Here is a 20,392-nt window from a genome sequence, read left to right on the forward strand (position 1 = left end):
TTTAGTTTTTTTTTTAATTTTTAGTAATCATCTTGAGGAATGTGAGTATTTGTGGTGTTGCATGAAAGCGTTGAATGAGTTCTCAGTTTCTGATGTGACAAATTTTCACTTTCTTGGCATCAACTCTAAGGGAGAAGGTTTATTTTTAAGAATTATGTAGATTACTGACATCCTGTTGAATTAGATATTTCAGTGGTTTTTCAGTCACTTTTGACTCTATGATCCCATTTAAGGTGTTCTTGTCAAAGATATTGGATTGGTTTGCCATTTCCTTTCTCATCTTTTATAGATGAGAAGATAGGAAAACAGGATCATACTCTGGGTAAACCTTGGTCAAGGTTATACAGATAGTGTCTGAAATCATAATTGAACTTGGGAAGATGAGTCTTTCTTTTTCCAGGTTCAGCACACTCTACTGAACCTACTGTGTAATAAAGACTATTCCTATATATACTTTCAGCATCTCCAAATTATCATCTCTAAGATATGTTTCTAAAATCTTATTAGATCCCTGAGAAGTATGATGACTATTAAATAATTCAATAATGAAAATGGTCATGAAGATAGGATTTAAAACCTAATAATGTTTGCTTACCATTAACTTTTTATTTAAAATGGGAAAAATGATTAACATGAAATACTTAAGATATATATTTTTTTCTGTTTAGGAAAGATCACACCATATATATTTGTCATTTAAGAGTCATCCTTTCTTTATTGTACTAATCTTAAAATAGGTTTTCATTTAGTGTGTCATTGATGAGTAAGAGCAGAGTTGATATTTTCACTATTTATTTGTTAGACTGGGGGAGCAGCCTTTATATAACACAACTTGCATAAATTCTCAAGATACATCCTGTATACAACCACAAAACCATGACAGGGATTTTTACATAGAGTGGACACTAAAACAGATTTACAAGCATTGTCTTTGTACAATTCTCATACATTTTATGTTTCAATTTATATAACTTTTAGAACTTTCTTTGATTTTTTTCCAGAGAAATCTCATAAGTAATATTTATAAATTGAAAAGAAGATATCAAATCACTATCACTGCATGCAACATTCAATTTAGAAACATGACATTTTTTCGAGAATATTTTCTTAATTAAAAAAAAATTGGACAGCTGGAATGCTGTATGTTTTTTTTCTTTTTTTTTTTCTTTTTTTTTTTTTTTTGATAAGATATTATCATGGTAGCACCTGAGCACATCACTGAACAAATATACAGACACTGTCAAATAATATTCACATTCACATGCTGAATTCTGGATGAAATTAATAATCCAAACTTGTCTGTTTTACAAAATGTATAGTTATATACAGTGTAACAAATTAAGGAACTGCTCTTTCAAATGATCTAATATTATTTAAGGATTTTTAAATGATTTTGAGTTCCCCAGGTCACTTTTTTAAACAAATAAAATGGAACATACAGAAAACATTAAAATGTGTATTCTAACTTAGATTATCCATTTATTCATTCACTCTAGTCTTTTAAGCAAAGGCAGTTAATCATTTGAAAGAAACAACTGAATCATCTGATTTGTATTTATTGAACATTCTCTCCTTTTCATTTCAGTTCCAAGTTCAGTCACATATCTTCAATTCATTTGTTAGACATAGGTGTATATACATGTATAGATATAGTAGGCAGAATTTGGGATAATAGACATTGTAGCAATGAAAATAAGTCCTTTAAAATATTAAGTATGATTTAAATAATAAAAAAATACTATAAACATCTTTATGATATCTTCATGAAACTAAACATTGATCAAATAATTTCTATTAAATTGGGCACAATAGCTTTTTATACTATAGATGCTTACTTATATCTCCACACTACTCTCACCACACCCACTCTCACTATTATTCCTATAGTAAGAATCCATATTAGCTGGTTACCAGCTACGTTATTCCCACAAAATGACCATTTCAATATGTGTATGTGTGATCTACAAAACTTACTCCACTTATGTCTTGGTTAATAAGTTAGTTTGATGTAAAAATATGGGTACTATTAAGAAGCAGATCCTATATTCCTTTATTCTACTTCTGGATCCTGCCTCTTCACACTGTGAAATAGTAAATGAGTAACATATTTATAGTAATGTCCTGCTTCTATCCCCATCCATATTCATAAAGACTATATCATGAAGCCTTGTAAACACTCACACTTTGCTTTTGCTCATATTTCAGCATGTTTTCATAGCTCCTTGGTTTAAGATCTAATGCAATCTCAATATTTCATGATTAAGTGGATTTGTGGGAAAAATCAAAATTCCTCTGAAGAACCTGAAAGATGTACTTATTCAGGCAAATGTTGTACAAGTATATTGTTTAGATCAATAAAAAATTACTTAATCAGAGATCATAAGCTCCATCACCACTAAGAAGTCAGTGGAAGGATAAATATGTAGAACAGGAAACCCATGCTGTGATATATACAAAAAAAAAAATAAAAATAAAAATACCAAGAGTCTATTTTTAATTTTAAAATGAAATTATTTTGTTTAAGAAGGCTGCTTAACTTCACTCAGAAAAAATGCCTTCATGCATGAATCAGTGTTGCATAGAATAATTCCAGAACAACCTAAGGATTTTGGTCAACGCAACTTTGGCACTCTTTAGAAGCATCTTACATCACACATTCTGAATTCACGCTAGCATATACCCATCCAAAATGATCTCTGTCATTGAATGTACTAAATGACTTGAACTAAATGACTTGACTGCTACTTGTCTCCAGGAACTGTTGGGCCACCCAGAATAAAAATGATTTTTAATATATTTGATAAGGGATGATGAAAGGACATCCCTTCATTTGATGATCTCTACTACTTTACTGTTGAAGGGAGATCATACTTTGAAGTCATATGACTGGTATGTTCTAGTAATTTTCTCATGAGTACAAGATGACCAGAGACTGAAAGAGAGTGCCAGAGTTAACCAAGATCCTATTGAACAGTTTAGCTTTCAGGGAATCTAGAAGTGATATTTTATGTCAGAAAAGCTTATTAAGCTACTTTTCACAAATAAAGAATGTTTATTATAGACTCCCCATATCACAGTAACTCCTGCTGAAAATTTCCATAGCAACCATCAGCAGGATTTGCTGTCACCAATAAAAAATGAAATTCTTGCAAGATCAAAATTGTCTTTGATCTTTCAAATACCTACATCTTATCCTTATTTCAATGTAGCTAAAAGCAGGATTTTTTATTATTTTATTTCATTTTTTGGTGAAGGGTAGAAGTGGAGGGGATGTTGTTGGATGGAGAAGATATGATAACCTTCCAAGTAGGGCTGTAGGACAACTGGAGTTCAAATCCTTATTCTATAAATGCAAATAACGTATGTTGTAATGAATGATTTCTAGTTATTTTGAAGGTCCATGCAGGATAAAGAGCTCTAGTTAATATTAAGTACAGAGAAAACTACATTTGAAATATGTATTCATATGAAAACAGCCACAATATTCAAAGTTAAAGTTGTTACTGTGAGAATTGTACTACTTCCTCTCCCCAGAGGAATATTGAATCTAAATTACAGCAGCAATTTTAAAGCAAAAAACTTAGACTGAATTGCTTAGTTCTGAAATTTTGCTTTAGGGACAAAATGAGAATGGAGTAAAAGATTTAACAATTTGGCTTCAACTTGGCATATCCTATCTATTTGTATATATTTTCATTTTACTTATCTTTTTTTTTTCTTCCAAATGGGTAAATAAAAATAATACTTTTGGAAAAGCCTTTCCATATTATATGAAAAATGAGATTTGAAGGTGATGTTGTTATTTTCTTTTTAGTCAATATTAAAGTGATTTTTTAAAGGGTAAGAAGACTTTTAGTATCTCTTGGAATGAGAGACTCAAACATGTTTGATCCTTATTCATTATATTTTTATAGTTCTTTACATTGTGCAAAGTGCTTTAATGTATATGGCCTACTTTTAGCCTAACAACAACCCTGTGAGGTAGGAAAAGAAAATATTAAGATCCTCATTTTACACATGACATGAGCACACAATGAAGTTTAGTGACTTCCTTAAGATTGTACAAGGAATCATTGTCAGAACTCAGATTAAAACCCAGTTTTTTTCTAAAGTCTAGTACTAGATTATTTTCAACCAGATCCAAGATATTGAATTTAGACCATTTTGTTCAATATTTAAAGAAATGAATTATCATCTTCTAGTGTCAAAATCCTCACTCAAATAGAACAAAATTTTGTAAACTTGGTATTTTGAATAGTCACACTATATAATTTTTCCAAGTTTCCCAGTAATGAACTTGATCAAAATGAAGTAGGGAAGCAGAAGTGTGATAGAAAGGTAGGCTTAAGGTATTAGGATTTTCATGCTATTATATATATATATGTATATATGTATATACATATATATATATAATATTTAATGACATGAGTAAAAAGTCATCCCAATTTAATTATCCACAACAGAGAGACTAATATAAAATTTATTTGAGGGAAATATTTTTGCCTCCTAATATGTCACTCAATAGAAATTAAATCTATAGGATAACTAATTTATTTTCAATTCCACAAAGAATAGGCTCTCATGCTTCCTAATGTACACAAGACAAGTTAAATCACCTTTTGGTACATATAGCCTATATCATCCAGATAGTCTTCTCTAAAGACTAAATTATGGGAAAATAAAGAATCTTCTATATTTTTATGATAGGTCACTGGGATTATTTTGTTTTTGAGGCAAAATTCTTCCCTGCCAAATCATTCATATCTATTTTTCCAGGATAGCAGCTCATTTGTACAATAAATAACAAAACATTTTTAATATTCCATTTAAGTTCTATTCTGGGTTATCTTCAGTATAAATCATGTCAACTTTTGCCAAAAATGTGCTTTCATCGTATAGGTTTCAAGAATGGTGCTTTACACCATGAAATCTCCTGTGAGCTCATACTCCAAGGAACATATATATATAAAATTCATAAAAATAAAATCCACACCTCTGCCATGACTGTACACAAAACAGGATGAATCAATCCTGTAGTATACTCTGAATAATCAGAGAGAGCCTAAGGTTCAGAGAAACTACTTTTATAGTTTTGAAAAGTGAGATTTATAAAGTCAGTTCATTGCTTTCACCCTCGATACCTTTGCATAAAAAACATCATTGTGTTACATTGCAAACCATATTGATCTTTGAACCATCACTTTCAGCGTCAGAGGAGTTCCAAGTAATCACATTGCCTTCAACATTCAACTTCTTTCACAGTTCCTATTGATGACCATGAAAAGTCTATCAACAAGCCTTCATTTCTTTAAATCATATATATCCTTTTAATTGGGAACCCAGAGCTGCTTGTTGACTTCATCAACAACAAGTTTACAAGGTTTCAGATTCATCATCTGATCTTCCCACCTGTGTTTTTTTTTTTCCTTCTGAAAGCCTAGCTAAACACCATAGTATCAATTTATAGAATTGATTTGATGCTCTTTATAGAAGACAATAGTCTGTAAAGTTCTAAAGCCTAACCAGTCTCTCTTCAATGTGTTTGAGTAGGACTGACCAAGAGTTTGTGCCAGTTTACTATTCTTTTCCTTAAATCCACTTTGTCAAGCCAGATATAAGCTTCACCAATTAATGTCTTTTTCATAAACTTCCCTCCATTGGAGACGAGCAAAATCTAGAAGACAGAAACAGTCAGAAATTTACTTTATCTTATTCTAGAGAATTCATATTAATTCAACATATAGTTATTAAGCCATCACTAGAGGCAAGCCATTTTAAAGACATTTTTCTCATTGTGGGAGAAAAAGGTAAAGATGAAAAAGAGACATGGAAGAATTACAATAACAAAGAAATCCTCAGAATACTTTAATGCTATAAGTGAACTTTAATATTTCTTAATATTCCTTGAAACAAATTATACATTCTTGAGGTTCTCACCATTCTAAACATAAATTTGTGTATGTTTAGATTAAAATAGATATACTAAAACCAATGTGCAAGCTACTTTGTCAAACATCTTGGTTCCAGATCATGCAATATTAGATCAACTAAAATATTAATGCTAGAAGAATGAAATAGAGCCAGTTTCATAAAACTAGATGATATTATCTTGCATTTTAATCTTCTGGAATTTTGCATACATTAATGCTTAGTAAATTTTTATGGAATCTTAATTGAATCTATAGCATTGGCGTGGAATGACCTTCTGTCCTCTTTACCTATAATTATTTTTGTTTTTCTAAAATTTTCATATCATGTGTAACTCTAACCATGACCCTGGTTGGGGCTTACTTGATAAAGATGCTAGAATGACTTGCCATTTCCTTTTCCAATCCATTTTACAGATGGAGGAACTGAGGGAAACCAATTAAGTAAACTGGCTAGAGTCGCACAATTAATGTGTTTGAAATCAGATTTGAATTCAAGAAAATAAGTCTTCCTGATTCCAGGCCTAGTATTCTATATATTGTGCCACCTAACTGCCTCCTTTTTGCCTATCAAAAAATCTTACTTATTCTTAAAAGACTCCTTGAATATTGATAAGACACTCTACTAAGCATTATGTAAAGATAGTAAGACTAGAGATACATTGCTTTATTTTTCAGTTGCATCTTGAGATAGTCTCATCTTTATCATAATCTTAGGAAAAAAGGATTGAGGGCAATATCATCCAATGAGTCATATTTCAACCTTCATGAGAACCAAGAAAACATGGGGATTAGTTAAGAATTTTAAGGAGGTAGATAGCAAATTTGAGTTCAGTTAGAAGAGATATACTCTGAGAATTACCCCAGATTTGTTCCTCAGGGAAGACTGAGTCAACTCAAGACTTCTGTAGTTAAATTCCTGGCTTAAACAGCTGAAATATTTGCTTGCCCTGATTTCTGGAAGTCAAGGAAAAATAAATATGAAGTCTTGGCATCATGCTGAGATTAAGGAAGTTAGTCTCCTTCTCTGTAGTAGAAGTTATTTCCTTTACTGATAATTAAAGATTAGAACAGACAGAGCCATTTTGTGTTTTATATAAAAAATTGAGAAAAAAAGAAAAGGAAGTAGTAATCTGGCTTTCCTACATTAGATAAAGTCTGATGGGATGAGAAAGACCTTTCCTTCTTGATTTTCAAGGGTACCGTCAAATATAAGTGGAATGAAGTTGTACTTTAAAAGTAACTGGGGAAAAAAAAAAAAACAACAACAACAAACCTACAATTTATTTATTTTTCTTTCTACATAGCCAGAATCATACCAAGTAGAGATTTATTTCAGTAAATTTTTTACCCTGATAGGGTTAATGAGGTAGGCTAAGTTATTTGCTCTTAAAATTTAAATTTAATCAGAAAATTTATTCATTATAAGTTATTTCTGTGCAACAGTTGTGTTGTGAACTTCTTGGGTCTGGGGGTAAGCTGGGCTGGGCAATATACAAAGTTCACAGACGACACAATCATAGAACTTAATTCAGTAGAGGAAATAAGTAATGAGTATGAATAAATTATATTAATAAATACAATCTAATTGTATTAGAAAGGTCTAAGTGGAACAAGAGCATGATCAACTGGTGGATCAGGGAAGACATTCTTGAGGAGATTTAATTTGATTTGGATTATAAAGGAAAGTTAGAATTTCATTATGTAAGAGGTGGAGAAAGCAGATTCCAAGTATGACTAGTAATCCAATTTGATATTCTGATTTTATGAGGAAAACTAAAATAGATAAGCCATTAGTTAATGATTTTAAAAAGAGAAAGAAGAAAAGTAAATTGCTACTATCAAAAATGAAAAGGGTGAATATATACCAGTGTTGTTTGTCTGCTCTAGAAGAGGACCATGATATCAGGGAGGTGATGCCATGGCATGCAAATGAATTGGATTTAAATGAAGGAGAGCTGTATAAGGTTTCTGGCTTCACTTTCTCCTCTAGAATTATCTGGGTCCAGTTGTCAGATACAGATCAGGATGACTAGAGAAGGCCCTTGTTTGTTTTATCTTTAAAAATGAACTTATTTAAATATCTTTGTCATAACTCATTGTATATAACATAAATTATTTAAGAACTAAAAAGACAAAATTATTTCAAATACACACACGCACACACACACACACACACACACACACACACACACAAACACACGCAAAGTTGTAGAGAATTACCTGAAGAGAATGTCCAGCAGGACTCAGGCTAAATCTAAATGTTTCATTGAATGAAGGTTCCCGATCATGCCTACATACTCTTGTCTTTTTCTTGATCACTCTTTTTTGGGTAGAAATGTTGACTACATACAGCTTCACATACAAATCTGTTGATAAGAATTTAGCTTTTTATTAAGTCCACTGCTGTCTTATTTGACCAATAATACTAAGGAACATTTTTTTAAAAATAGCACTTCATATACATTTTCTCATTTGATCTCCACAGTAACTCTGAGAAAATTAATCCTATTATCACCTTTATTTTTCTACTAAGAAAACCGAGTTTTTGAGAAGTTAAATGACTTGCTCATAGTCATACAAACAGCAAATGTCAGAGACAATATTTGAACTCCAATTCTTCCTGACTTCATGTCCAAGTTTCTTTTTATTATAATATCTACCTCTCCAAACTGTCTACTACCTAAAGAAATAAATTTTATACTGCTTCCCTGAAATCTATAATCTCATTATAATTTATATTAGAAAAATTAAATATTAGATTAAATTACACCAATTTTCTCAAAAAATAGATTTTTATTTTTAGCAAGTATTGGTCTATATGTTTTAAAATATCAATAAAGCAAGAAATAGCAGTATAATTGACTTAAATTTCAATAATAATTCAAGTTTTAACTAATTTTAGTTTTCATTAAGATCTTTAGTATCATATCCAATCATGAGAACCAAGAAAACATGGGGTATATATATAATAGATACCTGGTAAATGATCAGGAGACTTGAATTTGTAGGTGATGTTTCTGCATTGAAGGATCTCAACTATTAGCTGTTCCCCATCTGTTTTCATTTCTTTTTTCAGGGCAATCTTGATCTCTCCCATTACTTGTGTTTTAGCTGAAAGAAGTAGTGCACAAACTTAAACAAAATTCAATATCTGTCATGAATAGATGCTTGAAATGAATTAAATTGCATTATAAATCACTGTCATACAAAATTATGAGGAATTGCTAATTCAGTAACTTCTAGAAAATATGACCATATTTATTTAATATTAATCCTTCTCATAGAAAATAAACTTTCATTTCAAGAAACACAAATCTTTTTTTTTTTTTTTTTTTTTGGTAACTAAAGTGTTCCCAAAGACAAAAATGTGTTTCTGGGGGTATATAAGTGACACAAAGTGAGCTCTGAGCACATATGCCTTCCAGATATGCCTTCAGTCCTTGCCATCACAGTAGAAACTGCTCAGGTCATACACTCTTCACATTTCTTTTTTCATAGGTCTGAGATTTCATGTGAAATCTTTGACAGGAGGTGTGTAGGGTACAGTAACTGTGTTAGGCTGGAGATAGGAAAATTATCTCAGATTGCATATGTATATGGATTACTGCCATCAATTTTTGTTGGCATTTAGGCAATTTGTTGATTGCAGAATTTGATTAATTTCTTTACTGAGTTAATCAGCTATTTAACTGAATAACCTTGATGTTTTGAAGTTTAAAGAAACTTTGGCATACATCCTGGAACAACTTCTGTTTTGTTTATCTTGTCCCCTTCTTCCAGTAATCAATACCAGCATTCAAATGGAAACCAAGTGATCTTCCACATCTTGCAATTTGTTTTTAACTAAATTGATACCAGAATGGATTTTTCAGATCTAAATCATGATTACACAGTGGCAAACAAAGGAAGTATTTTGAACTATCATTACTTTAGAATTATTTTAAAGAAGGAATCAGGCTGACCTGTGTGATCATGGGACAAGCCTCTTTATCTAACAGTAAATCTGAGATGCTTAGAGTCATGGAATACTCTTCTGACAAACAGTTTCATGAAAAAAACTCACATAGATTTAACATTTCAGCATGAAATCATATTAAAAAGTTGTTGAGTAGAATTCAATATTTATAATTTAAAATTATATCTTGTATTTATTCTTTGTTCATATATTTAACAATAAAACAACAAATATATGGATATTTGATAAAAAATTTTCTTACACATAACTTGAATTTCGCTCATTTTATAAAGAGACATGAAAATATGCCTATATAAAGATAGAATATTTATGCTAATTCAGATAATATACATAGCTCATGTCACACGGTGTCTTTTTGTTGTTGTCATCTTTATTTTTTATTTGACCTCATCTGACAGATAATTCCTTCTTATTGGAAAAGTAATTGGAAATTTCTAACTACAATTTTTGCTACTACTGTGTTTGTGAAATAATATACACTATTACAACATGCAATTTTATAAACTAGAAAAATACAAGTCAAGTCAGAAGATAGTAATCATTTTGTCTTAAAATGATATACGGATGTACCTGTAGAATAAGGGGATAAGTCTCCAAGTAGTGTGTTTGTTGCTTTGTTACTTCAGAGTCATGATTTAGATTCTGATATTATCCAGCTATGTGATCATACCTCATTATAAACCTTAGCTTCCTCATTTGTAAAATAAGGTTGATAATAGCACCTATTTCACAAGATTGTTGTAAAGATCAATTGAGATACTTTTTGTAAAGCACTTTGCAAAGCACTAATCTCTCTAAAAATGATGTATTTTTACTATGAAGTGTTAGCAATACTTACTGTTTTAAACTGACATCAAGAAGGTCTGCTTTTCCTTTCTATAATAAACCTCTTGTTGGCTCTAACAGTAAGAGAATGTATAAATCCTGGGCTTGATCCTGTCCTCAATTTAATGCAATAACTTTTTTTAAAGTTCTTATTGTATACTAATAAAATCAACCTCTTAGTTTTTCATAGGTATGCTTAGGTTCTCTGACCACATTATGATGTCACATTAACCAGAAAGTACTGAGCTTACTATTTTGTTAGATGTGCTATAGCTTGGTCCCTGCTCTCACAGGGCTTATAATCCACTAGGAAGAAAGGACCAGTAGATATGAAAAAAATCAGCACGCAGAATAGGACAATGTATAATTAAGGGCTGAATTAGGTCATACAAATAATAGCTAACATTGAAGAGTGTTATCTCATTTGATCCTCAAAACACTGCTGTGATGTAGGGACTGTTTCTGTCCTCATTCTACAGATGGAGACACTTAGAATGTGTTAAGTAGCTTTCCCAGGATTGTATAAAAAGTAAATGCCAGAGGTAGAATTCAAATCCAGGTTTTATCAACTATGCTATTTGCATGCCTAAAAAAAAAGTGAATATAAAGAAAAGGACATTTTTATATATTTTTCTGAATTCCTATAAATTATTATGTTTTTTTGAACTTAGCTTTTTGTACCTAGAAAATTGTCTAACCCAAAAGTTTAGAGTAGAGATCCAAATTCAGGGATCTCAGGGAAAGCAGACAGTTGTGAGGAATACTTAGATTCTATACATATACACTCAAACCCCATAGAGTATTTGTTTTGAGAACACAGTTCAGGTCCATGTTTGGGGGCTGCCCAGAATTTGGTGTTTTGGATTTCCTAATTTGGATTGAATGTTTATATTTACTAGATGATATATAGTTCAAATTGTCCTTTTCTGGAAACTGCCTAGAACCTATGTGAGGTCAATTAGACAAAAGTCCATATTGTCCTGTATGAACTATGTGATTTAACTTCACCTTTCCCACTTACCTCCTTTGCCTAAAAAACTAATAAAATTCTTCCTAATACTTTTTTTTTTTCAAATTTTGGGATTTGTTCTCATATCTAACACCAACTACGAGAAAAAGCAAATTTGAAAAAAATGATGTGAAATTCAATTAGACTAATAGGTGAGCTAACATGATGAGTGACAATGATAATGAATTAGAAAACATCCTTGAAAAAGTAAGGATTGCAGTCGATTTTAAAAATAATAAAAATAGCTAATAATACATAAAATCAAGAAACAACATCTGCACATTATTTGCATAGTTATAATTTCAAAGGAATTTTTATGTCATATTGAATAGAAACCTCATTTTCTCTACCCATTTCTCAGGCTTAAATTTTTTTATCCCTATCCCACCCATGACAGATTTAAGAGAGGATATGGAGAAATGTCACAAATTGGGCAGAAATGGTATATTTAATTCTAGGTAATTGTGTGGTGTATCTAATCCCTGAGATCACAGATCCACAGATATTCTAATATGAGGTACATTGAGGGGGGAAAAACAACAACTAAAATATATATTGAAATACCAACAAATAGCAATAAATTTGCCTTAAACTAATTGTCATTGTAACCAGGAAAAAATATCTTGTACTAGAGATAGTCATAATATAGTGCATAACGCAAAGTTTATAGGAGCATTGAAAAACTTAAACCTTAATATCCAATTTTGAACATTATGATTGTATAATAAGTTAATGCTACTGATGAGTAAATAGATGGTGCTTTTTATTCATGGTCTTGTGGCACAACTTTGGATGGTTATTGTTTTTTTTTTTTTGTTTGTTTGTTTGCTTGTTTATGTGTTTTGTTTTGTGGGGTTTTTTTTAGTATGTTTGTAATAGTTTTATTATCCAGAAAATTTTGTTTTACTGTCTTTTATGGCATTATTGACATCATTAAAATCTATTTAGGAAAGATTTGTATGGAAAAATTCCAATTATATTTCAGAAAAAAAGGTGTTGATATAATAGTTTATCTAGTAGAAACATTTCCTTGTCCCACACGTATCCCTTAATCATCATGTCTGCCTAAACTCTATTTGTGCAACCCAAGACTGTCATATTTTAGTGAAATTCCTTAATATTTTAGGACAAAAAATTAAGCTTTCTAAGTGAGAAATTATCATATAAAATCACAGTATTACAGTATTAATATGAATCTTTTTTTAAATCTTATATTCAAACCATCAGTATATTTTGTCACTTTATCAATAGAAGATTAGCTAGTTTTCACTAAAAGAATATAAGGAGCATAAAAGAATTCTGTGCCTAGAAATTCATTACTGTCTTATGCAGCCTATAATATTTCTGGACAACTCTAATCATATTGAAAAATTTTGTCATAAGTCCAAATCTACCTGCTCCTAATTTCTATTCAATGCTATTTCCTTTGATAATTAGCATAAGTATAATACTTCTATTATCTATTAGTTCTCAATGAGCTCTCTTGTTCTCCTTCCCACTAAATGCCCAAAGTCTTTTCTTTTCTAAGATACATATCTGTAGACCTTTTAACCAATCTTAGTACACTGTACTATGGGTATTCTTCTGGACCCACTTCATTTTGTCTTTTCCAAAATGTCACCCAGAATTGGGCACAAGTTAGTAAAAAATTTAGTGCTATGAACAATCTTTATGTCAAAGTCTTTAATGCTAAAACACTCCTTTTACACATGAGGAAACAGATTCCTGAGAAGATTAAGCACAAGAACACTTTATAAATAGTGAGTCCATATTCAAAGCCATGTTCTGTAATTAAAATTTCAGGGATTTCTTCATTATAATGAAACATCTAGGCATCTAGTTGAGAGGGTATAAACTACTAGACTTGGAGACAGAAGTATTGAGATAAAAAACTGTTTCAGTCACTGGCAGTATGAATATGGATAAACAAATTAATAGCTTTAGTCTCCAAAGCTGTAAAATGTAGATGGTAAAAGCAATCTTTATAGCAAGCATTAAGTCCAGTGAGATATATGTGAAGCATTTGAAAAAAAGCTTAAAACAATATATGAATGTTAGCTATTATTGCTATTAAAATAAGTTGTTTCTTCTACTCAAGCTGAAACCTACATTTAATGAATATAAATAAAATGCTATTCTAGGAAAACAACACCATTTTAACAGTGGTTTTTTATTTGTTTATTTGTTTTTGTTTTTACTTTTGAAAACTAACCAGACATCAACTCGCATAAAGTGGAAAGCATGGAAAGGGAGTCCTTGTTTTCTGAATAAAACTAATATAAAGCCAATAAGACCTTTTTTTTTAATTTTTAGTCCATTTAGTGGATAATACATTCATGTGAAGTGAATCACATGCTAAAATATTTTTTTCTGAATGGAAAAATTAAATCAATCAACTTTGGTAAGATATTTTTCTAAAATGCTAGCCACATTAAATAGCCACATTTATAAGAATTTTCCAATATTACCTTAGTAACTAGACTTTAGGCATCTGGCATAATTAAAAAATCAAATACAACTTTGACTCCAAATCTAATTTACTTAAAAAAATAAAATTACATTCTAATGTGTGTTCCTATTCTCACTATTTCTTACATTAAAGATATTCAAAGATCATTTTAGCTTTACTAATGATTACTTTACACTGCTGACTGATATGCCTTGATTTTTTTTAAAAAAAAGTTTTTAATACATATTGCTTTATAAATCATATTGGGAGAGAAAAATCAGAGCAAAAGGGAAAAAAACATGCAGTGATAAAACAAACAAAAGCAGAAAGAAGTGAACATAGGATGTGTTGATTTACATTCAGCTCTCTTCCTTCTTTTTCTGGTTACAGCTGGCATTTTCTGCCCAAAGTTTGTTGGGATTGTTTTGGATCACTGAACCACTGTGAAGAACCAAATCTTTCATAGTTGATCATTGTACATTCTTGCTGTTATTGTGTACAGTGTATTCCTCGTTTTGCTTGTTTCATTCAGCATTAGTTTATGTAAATCTTTCCAGGCCTTTCTAAAATCAGCTTGTTCATAATTTTTTTATAAAACAATAATATTTAATTACCTTCATATACCACAGCTTGTTCAGCCATTCCCTAATTGATGGTTATCTATTCATTTTCCAATTTTTTTGCTGCCATAAAAAGAATTGCTATAAACATTTTTGCACAAGTGGGTCCCTTTCCCTCCTTTATGATTTCCTTGGGACACAGACCCAGTAACGGTACTGCTGGGTCAAAAGGTATGCACAGTTTTATAGTCCTTTGGACATATTCAAGATAGCTTTCCAGAATGGTTGGATCCTTTCACAACTCTATAAACATTAAATTAGTGTCCCAATTTTCCCACATCCCCTCCAAGCTTTATCATTTTTTTCCTGTCATCTTAGCCAATCTGAGAGGTTTGAGGTGATACCTCATAGTTGTTTCAATGCGCATTTCTCTAGTCAATAGTGATTTAGAGCATTTTTTCATATAACTATAGAATTTAATTTCATCATCTGAAAATTGTTTGTATACTTTGAACATTTATCAATTGGAGACTGGATATTTCTTAAATGAAAATCCTTCTTAATCTAATACCTTGTCTTGTAATATAGATTTATTTTTTTAAAAACTCAAGTACAGAACTTTATGATTTTTCTAATGAACTTCCACTTCATGCAACCATTTAAAATATCTATATCCATGGCAAAATATTTTATCTTAATTCCATCAAGAGTATTAACTATTTCTCCTAGTTTGGTGTTAACAGAAAATTGACTGAGTATACCGGCTGTTTCCTCAACAAAGTTTGGGTAAAATGTTGAGCAACACAAGGCCAAAGACAGATTTTTCTTGTCTAGATATAATTTCTAAGTGCTTCCTAAAGAAATGAAGAACAACTTAAATAACTGGAGGGATATTTATTGTTCACGTGCCTGCCATGCCAATATAACAAAACTGATAATTTTACTGAAATAAATTTACAAATTATTGCTATACTAATCATACTGCCAAAATATCCTTTACAATTAGACAAAATATAACAAAATTTATTTGGAGGAAAGAAGATCTAGAATGAAAAGAGAAATAATGAAAAAAAGTAGGAATAAAGGGCAATTAGCACTTCCAGATCTGCAACTATATTATAAAGTCTTATTTTTTTTTAAATTGCTATTAGCTAAAAACATGAGAGTAGCTCAGTTAAACAGAATGACAAGAATTTTCCAAGGAGAACAGCATGAGGACACTATAAAAAGGAAAAATTATAGCAAAGCCCTTCAGTGCTAAAACTATTTTCTTAGGTACATCTGTTTCTCTTTTTTCTTCTTTGCCTCCCTTCTTCCCTTCTTCTCTTTTTCTTCTTCCCACTGTATATATAAAATTGATTAGATATAAGAATAACTGAAAATTTAAATAATTGAAAATTTCAAAACCAGCTAGAAGATTGCTACAATAATCTCACCATTAAATTAGGGCACAAACAAATTGAGATTACTTTAGTATTCCTAGCATAATTTTCATTGCTATCTATTGTATCATCACATATAAGCCTTTTAGAAATCTTTTCTTTAACTATGAAAATTATATTATTGCAATTTTAGTGCAATTTATTATTTTTCTTTAGATTGAATTGGGTATATACTTCACTATAGGCTGATTTACTTCAATTAATAAGTGGAAGTCCCTCTTGGCCTTTGTTTAGAAAGTATTTTATCCTTCTATCTAGTTTAAACTGGCTAAAGTGGGTGTATACAAATGTTTCTTGTTATATAGACCTTTATAAAATGTTGTGCTCCCTCTTTGGTTTTAGTAACCAACTAAATAAGCAAATAAACTCAATAATAATAAAAAAAAATCCAACAGTCATTTTTTTCAGAGTTACTTAAGGATTTGATTGCTTAAGAGGAAAATAAATTTGATTTTTCCTGGATGAAGAATACCCACTTCAATAGACAAATCTACTTAGTATAAAGGATAAAATATAGCACTTATTGCAATTTGGGTTATTCATCATCAAAAAAAAAAGCAATTGTGCATTTAATATGTTTGATACTTCTATTGACCATTTTGGAAGGTCGACAAATGTTCAGAAAGTGTCAATCATAGGTATCAAATTCTTCATTTATTAAAAATTAAAAGAAGTAACAATCTCTATGATTAGGACTTAAAACCAATCATGTGTTCAGTTGAATAAATGTAACCATTGGAAAACCATTAATGTTATTACTCTTTTAAGTATAATTATGTGGTTGGTACTATTGAAATACTTGCTTAAGTATCATAACTAATTTTCAGGAGTCATAACAAATTTGTGGGAGGTAAGGCTATGCCCAGTATGCTACAGCAGAACACTAGTATCACTCATTCTATTTCCACAGATAGAAAGGTCACTGTAGAATCAAGTTATCAAAAATATTAAGACTAGAAGGCATCAGATGGTATGTTCAACTCCATTGGATATAATATCATAGGGAAATTATTTCCAAGCTGCCCCCTTCACTTTACCTTCTTCAGGCTTCCTCTGTTCCCTTACCACTGATGACCCTATACGCTTTCTATGGAACCATTTGTCCTGCAGTGTGAAGTCTTCTATACTTTTCCCCATAGAAAAATAAACCAACAAAAAAACATCAATTAGTTGAATTTGTCTTAAAACTTCTCTCTGAAGCTCCCCTTTTTGTATTGCTTGTCCTAGTACAAAAATTACTACTTATTGCTCAATGAAGAAATATAACACAGAATAACATGAATAATTGAGTGTTTTAATAAATAAAGAATTATATAGTAAGTAGTCTAGACTGGTGCAAGTTTTCATGGTTTAAATAAGAGGTCCTCAAATTAATGTGGTCTCAGGACACTTAAAGATTTAAAATATAGCAAAATAATTCATTCCTATTGCTGCTAGTCTAGAAGATCCAAAGTAGAGAATATTAGTGGGATAAAGTGAAAAGTGAATCAAATAAATGTTGGAACAAGACTAAAGGAACCCTGACTATTTTAATACTATACCATTTCCCCACAATATAATGTGTCTCACATAATTTTAGCAAAATGTGGACTATACTTAGGTTTGAATACCCCCAGACCTGTTTGAATCCTGTTTCTGACAATGTCTTTAAAAAAAGGAAAACAAAAAGTAAAATAATTCTTTTAGTTATTGACTTGATATAGATTTTAGTGTGAAAAAATGTGAAGATTTTTTCTAGTTATGTTTTTAGAGGAATTATAGTTGGATGGAAAGAGAGATGGATTTGGATTCGGGTTCCAATGATCTTGGACATAAGACAGAGCAGGGGGGTAGAAAGAGAGACAGAGACACACACAGAGAATGAATATATCTATATCTATACATACATATGTTTATATACACATGTATATATATATATATATATATATATGTCTATAGATGTGGAATAACTTAGGTAATAATACTTTAAAGATTGTACAGAGCAATCTAGCATTCTATAAACACAAGACTCCATAGTATTGGGATGAAGAGCTCTTTCTCTGACAAGAAATGAGAAAACTGATAATTTTTGGGAAAGGCTGTATAAGTATCTTATGCTAAATATCATAACATTGGTAGCCTTTATACTTGAAGAAGACCAAAATGACTTCATGATGTTGGGGTCAAAGAATAGCAGATCAGATGCCAGTATGCTCAAAATACTCTATCACAGGTTGGACACAAATAATCTGAACATTTGGGATGGAGAGGTCTCTATATTTGCTCATCTCACAGTTTCTCTTTTTATTATTGTTTTTATTTGTTTTGAGCTGTTACAATTCTGCTTTGATCACAGACACAATGCCTTTTTTGGTGATGGCATCTTTTGCTGAATGGTTCTATGCCATGCTACATAATTAATACCCTGAGAACACCCTGAGAAGTGTCCTTGTACTACTTCTTTTGACCACCATATTCTAATATCCTATTAGATAAATGACTTAAATATAATAAATACCACCATAAATTAAGACAATAATGAGAGATTTAGTTTACACAGTTATGAATACAGGAAAAATTTATAACTAGATAATGATCTTACAGGGAATTAAAACAATACATAAAATAGTGTCATTCTCCAGCAGATAACTTGCCAAAAGTATATTAATGCAGTTTTAAAAAAAGATATATATATATATATATATATATATATATATATATATATATATACATGTATATATATATATATAATATATATATATATGCATACATATATGTGTGTATGTAATGTATATCAATGATTGTGTTGAAATGTCTAGTTTAGCATGGTGATTAATAGCTCTCTAGTTCAGTATGATTGATTTAATCTTACAACAAATAATGGTTTTCTAGTGATATAATGATTGATTTATACTCAGTGTAGAGCATATAAACTAGGAGCCTCAGCCAGATTCATTCAAAGCTAGAGAAGACAAAAGCACTGGAGGCAGGAGTTCAAGCTCTCAGAGCTAAGGAGAGAGATTCATTTCCATCTTCATCTGCACTTTGGTGGTAGGCCTATCCTCCTTCGCTTCTCCATAAAACCAAGACTCAGGAAGGCTTTTGAGAGAGCTAGCCAGGCCCCAGGCAAGGAGACAATAAAGAATTTGGACTTTGGACTTCAACACCTGGCTATTTTTGTGGTGATTACTCTACTGAAAAGAAGGCTGCCCCAGAGACCTCCAGAAAACCTCCAAAAACATTACATATAAATATAAATATATATGTATATATATTACATATGTATATATATTTGATTAGAAAATCTTTACTTACCTCAGCTTTTATATTTGGGTACTTAAATTGCAAGTCAAAAAGATGTCTTTTTGTCAATAATGGCATTTTAAAATTGTCATTTCAAATCAAGCTTTGCTCTTGGGAATTTTAAATACTAATTCTAAAATGTTTTAAATCCAAATATGTTAGCTGACCACACCAATGTCTCTTTTGAGAATCAAATATTGTACAAATATTAGGGGGGGGACACAAACAAATTTCCTTGCTAGTAAAGATAATACCTTGACTAAGACTTTGCTCTACTTGACCATAAAATAAATGTTTTTTTTTTAATTTTACCTATATTGGGGTTATAGTTCAAGTCACACTTTCTCAATGAAGCTTTCCTTGATGACTATCTCAAATAACCATCTGTCTTCTCCTATTGTATTGATGCACTATGGTTAATGTACAAGCCTGAATTGTTTTCTAATTTGCATGTATTTGATTTTAATTTTTTAAAAAAATTATTTGAAAGTTATCTGGAGGTGTAGAGGGTTTAATTAATACTTCTCTTGTATCTCCACCTGAAAACTGTCATAATGCCAGATACAGATTAGACATAACTCCCAAATACTGATTGATGGGGTAACTATTTTATCCACCATAATTCATTTTTCTTTGAAGCTTTGAGCTGCTGTTCATTTGTGGGATAGCTGTAATTGGAGAAGTCTATGCTGTACCATTCCCCAAAAGATATGAACAGTTTCCAAAAGAAGAATCATAACCTATCAATAGTCTTATGAAAACATGTTCCAGATCACTAAAATTGAAAGAACTGCAAATTAGAATTATAAAATCTTAGCTTAAAACCTGCAAACTAATTATTTCTTTCTTATTTTGGGGGGTAATTATCATAGCATCAATTGATTAAAAATCAATCACCTATTTACCATTTTGCAGATTG

At 30.7% G+C, this 20,392-nt stretch overlaps 1 protein-coding gene across 4 annotated transcripts in view; it reads right to left on the reverse strand.

Moving 5' to 3' along the window:
• Window positions 1–688: 688 nt before the first annotated feature.
• The window catches only part of PCLO (piccolo presynaptic cytomatrix protein), a 520,130-nt gene continuing 500,426 nt past the window's right edge, over window positions 689–20,392 (reverse strand). For all 4 annotated transcript variants that reach the window (XM_074268505.1, XM_074268506.1, XM_074268503.1 and 1 more), the window contains 3 exons: window positions 8,907–9,041; window positions 8,151–8,296; window positions 689–5,674 (listed from right to left, as the gene is read on the reverse strand). In XM_074268505.1, coding sequence (XP_074124606.1) covers window positions 5,534–5,674; window positions 8,151–8,296; window positions 8,907–9,041 — 422 coding nt within the window. In that variant the 3' untranslated portion in view covers window positions 689–5,533. The remainder of the gene's footprint in view (window positions 5,675–8,150; window positions 8,297–8,906; window positions 9,042–20,392) is intronic.

The sequence above is a fragment of the Sminthopsis crassicaudata genome, chromosome 5 (assembly GCF_048593235.1).
Source record: "Sminthopsis crassicaudata isolate SCR6 chromosome 5, ASM4859323v1, whole genome shotgun sequence".
In the NCBI taxonomy this organism is placed as follows: Eukaryota; Metazoa; Chordata; class Mammalia; order Dasyuromorphia; family Dasyuridae; genus Sminthopsis; species Sminthopsis crassicaudata.